The sequence below is a fragment of the Poecilia formosa genome, unplaced genomic scaffold (assembly GCF_000485575.1).
Source record: "Poecilia formosa unplaced genomic scaffold, Poecilia_formosa-5.1.2 Scaffold908, whole genome shotgun sequence".
NCBI classification, from domain to species: Eukaryota; Metazoa; Chordata; class Actinopteri; order Cyprinodontiformes; family Poeciliidae; genus Poecilia; species Poecilia formosa.
The window spans coordinates 54,082-57,636 of NW_006800847.1; the positions used below are offsets into that span (position 1 = coordinate 54,082).

A 3,555-nucleotide genomic window follows, 5' to 3' on the forward strand; every position below is an offset into this window, starting at 1 on the left:
CAATATAAATGATTTTATTATTATATATTATTTTTCCATGATAACAGGTGAGGCTCTGCCTCACCTGTCTCCCCTGACCACAAGTCACTGGCTAGAGGCAGTGCCATAGTTAATATGGATCTTCATCATCTAGAAATTGGACCCCAACATTGTCTGATATCAACTCAATAATGTTAACTTACATTATGCTTCCTTCTTCTTCATGTTGTATTTTTAGTGGAACAGAGGCTGGGGTGATAACATCTTCTCCACTTTCATTGGTAGCAATGGTAAACAAAAGCTGCTGATTGAAGGCCTTCTCCAGCAAAGTGACGACATTCCGCCCCTCATGGTTTTCAGGGAGGTATGTACACACCTGTCTCTGTGCATATGGCTGGCCAGGGTGGGGGTGTTTCTCCTTGAGTTAGAATAAACAAGGTTTTAGTGGTAAAATAAACACATTATCCACAATAAACCTTTATAGCTATTAGTGATGGTTGAATTATTTAGATATGTTTTCCAACAAAATCACTTACTTGCACTAAACAAATGTTTTATATTGTAGATTTTCATTTGTGAATAGATTAATCTTATCAAAGGTTTTATTAATAAAATATTTTCTCACTCAATACAGATGGTAAAAGAACAAAATTAAGTATGCCCAAAATGTTTTGTGTTGGCAAGAAATGGATCATGTTTGGTCTGTTGAACTGATTTTTTTTTGCTTTGTACAGATAACGGGGTCCTATTCACCTCATAAAGCTCAGCCTTTCAACAGGGTTGTGGTACTAGTGAGCATGAACTGCTGTCTACTTCTCTTTTAGATTAAGGAGTTAGTGTATTCTGCAGGCATGTAGCACAATCAAGTAACTAGTTACGTCAGTTCTTATAAAAATTCTGTATATATTAAATATGACTTAAGAGAAATTTAACTTTATAATTTAACACCTTTAATTTGGTCCTTTATCTCTGAAACTCTTGCACGTTCTAAAAATCCAACTTCAGGAAGTCATCACATAAAAACTTCTCTGTCAAACTTTAAAAAATGTTTTATACCAGTGTTTCATGGAGAAGTAGCTTATCTTGACTTCAGTGGATGTCAAGTTCCACCAGGTGTTTGCTAATTGCTGATGGCTAGTCTGAAGAATCTGAGTGTTATGCTTGTTGTGACAGTTTACAAGGTTTATTTTTTTAAGAGGTGTCAGCAGGGGCGCAGTGTAGGGGGTAAAGTCATGACAATTATAAGGGCCTCTGACCAACAGGGGGCCCTCCGCAATTTATTTTTTTCTTTTTTTCTTTTTCTGTTCATAGAAATAAAAATAAATGGGGCCCTGTCAATTACAAAATTAATTATATTGTGTTTTTAATCACAGTCTCACGTGGTGCTGCTCATCCTCCTTCCGTCTCTCTCTATGCTATGCTGTAGCTAGTGGAGCCTGTTGTGAATGCTCAGTCTAGTTAGCATAGCTACCAATGACAGCAGATAAACATTTTTACTGTAATGATAAGTTGTTTCTCCACTATTGGCATATTTAGCAGTGAATGAATGAGGTTGATTGACAGCACTAATAGCGTCCACTTGGTTCTGATTGGTTGTTTTTGGTCAGAACGGTGCATTACTTTAGATAGTAATAGTAGTTCAGGGAGGAGGTGGAGGAGATTGATCTTTTCACAGATTATCTGTCTCATAACAAACTGTCACAACGTGGTGACAGCTTTAACAAATATGGAGAATTTTTTTTATTAAAGTTATATACTGCAGCTTGAATAAAATGCAACTACATAACATTGTTTGAGAAGTCTGGATTGCTTCATGTATATTTTGCATGTTGTCTGTAACTGTTGCTCATGGAGAGACATTTCAGTAATCTAAAACTGATAAATAAAATTTAAGCAACTTATTTGCATACTGTTTGCAAGTATACATACAATATGCATTTTACTGTTGCATGTAAAATTCACTAGCAGTAAATATTGTGCTATTATCAGTATTGGACCAAAGAAAGCAAGGCAGATGCAAGCCTTTAAAACTGCGACGCTTTTGATGAATCAAATAGAATCAAAAAATTGTGACAGCAGCTACATGGGGGGGCCCAATCTAATTTTTTGTCATGGGGCCAAAGATTCCTGGTGGCACCCCTGTGTGTATCCCTCCTGACAACTAGGATTTGCAGAGTTTCTTTACCCTGGCAATTCTTATAACTGATCACACAAAGACCATGCACTTTCAAGGTGTGTCATGCAAAGAATGACTTTTTTTTTCTTTACACACACACAAAAAAATCATCCACATAATTTTTGTCAGTCTTGCATTTTCATAATGTCCATGACGAAATAAACTCAAATCCTTTCTTCACAGACAAAAACAGTGACTCTGTTCCTTCCACAAAGTTCATAAGTAAATTTGAGAAAAAATTTGCCCCACAGAATGAAAGGTTATGTCTCACAAAGGAAAACCAGTCATCTATTTCTCTTCTTATCATCATCTTAATTAACTTTTAACTCAGTGATGTCACATGCTTCCAAGACTTCTGGTTTCCACATGGAGACTTCCACGTAGTTTTATTTTTGTTCTATTTTTATCAGTCCACAATGATTGCAACCACACAATGACAATGCAATTGGGAACAGATGAGGGATTACACAGCCTCTGACTTTATTTTAATAGTTCCTGCAAAGGACAGCATCACTGGTGGAAAGGTGGAGGCAGTTGCTGCCATCAGGTCTGGCGGGAAACTGTCATCTTTACAAACAGGAAAGTAACCACCTTGAACAACAAGCCAATCAGGTGAGTAATGGGAAGACGGTGTGATCACGTGTCTGAAAGTGTGAGGACCGGCGAGGCCAAAGGAGAGAGGAAAATAGTTCAACTAGCTCTGTGCATCACGTGGGTAGTCACACTGTGGGGTGGAATCTTGGAAGCTGCAGCTCTGAGGAACAGCTTAGTTATTTAAAGCAGAGCTCAGTCCCATCAAGTGTTTTGCACATTTTAAATTGTCACTGACACAATAGAGCCACTTATTGCGAGTAATTCCAAAATAAGATGTTGCAATCCTGTAATTCTCATTATCTCATAATTTCTGATCTCTTAATTAAAAGATAAGGTGCCTTTTTTTCTTTGGTGAATGTAATGTGCTTCCATAGAGTTGATTTATAACAGAAGGCAACTTGCTGAAAAAACTTTGTTCCTTGTGTCACGCCATCTGATGAACAACTTTGAAGATGCATCTAACATACATTATATCCCACTAATATTTTTATTCTTTCAGGATACAACACATTTAGTGTAACTTCTCTGTGAAGTCTTCTCTGTGAAATAATACCAAGCTAATGTAAGAGAGGAAATACTATTTATGGAGTTGCTTTTGCGAAAGGATTCTTGGTATCTCTCTGGGTCAAACTGACCTGACATGCTCCCTTTCCTTGCGTGCAAAGCACAAAGTTGGACCAAATATGACTTGGGAAGGATGCTATTTGGATAGATAAGAACAACTCGTGATGGATTGGCTTATTTGGCAATTCTGAAATGGAGCAGATGTTGAGGTTGAGAGGTCCCAAATAATTCTGAGGAAGTCC

The 3,555-nt window shown here is 37.3% G+C and overlaps 1 protein-coding gene across 1 annotated transcript in view; it reads right to left on the reverse strand.

The window, feature by feature from the left end:
* The window catches only part of dtx3la (deltex E3 ubiquitin ligase 3L a), a 17,299-nt gene that overhangs the window by 8,669 nt on the left and 5,075 nt on the right, over nucleotides 1–3,555 (reverse strand). The window contains exon 4 of the mRNA XM_007543793.2: nucleotides 183–397. Coding sequence (XP_007543855.1) covers nucleotides 183–397 — 215 coding nt within the window. The remainder of the gene's footprint in view (nucleotides 1–182; nucleotides 398–3,555) is intronic.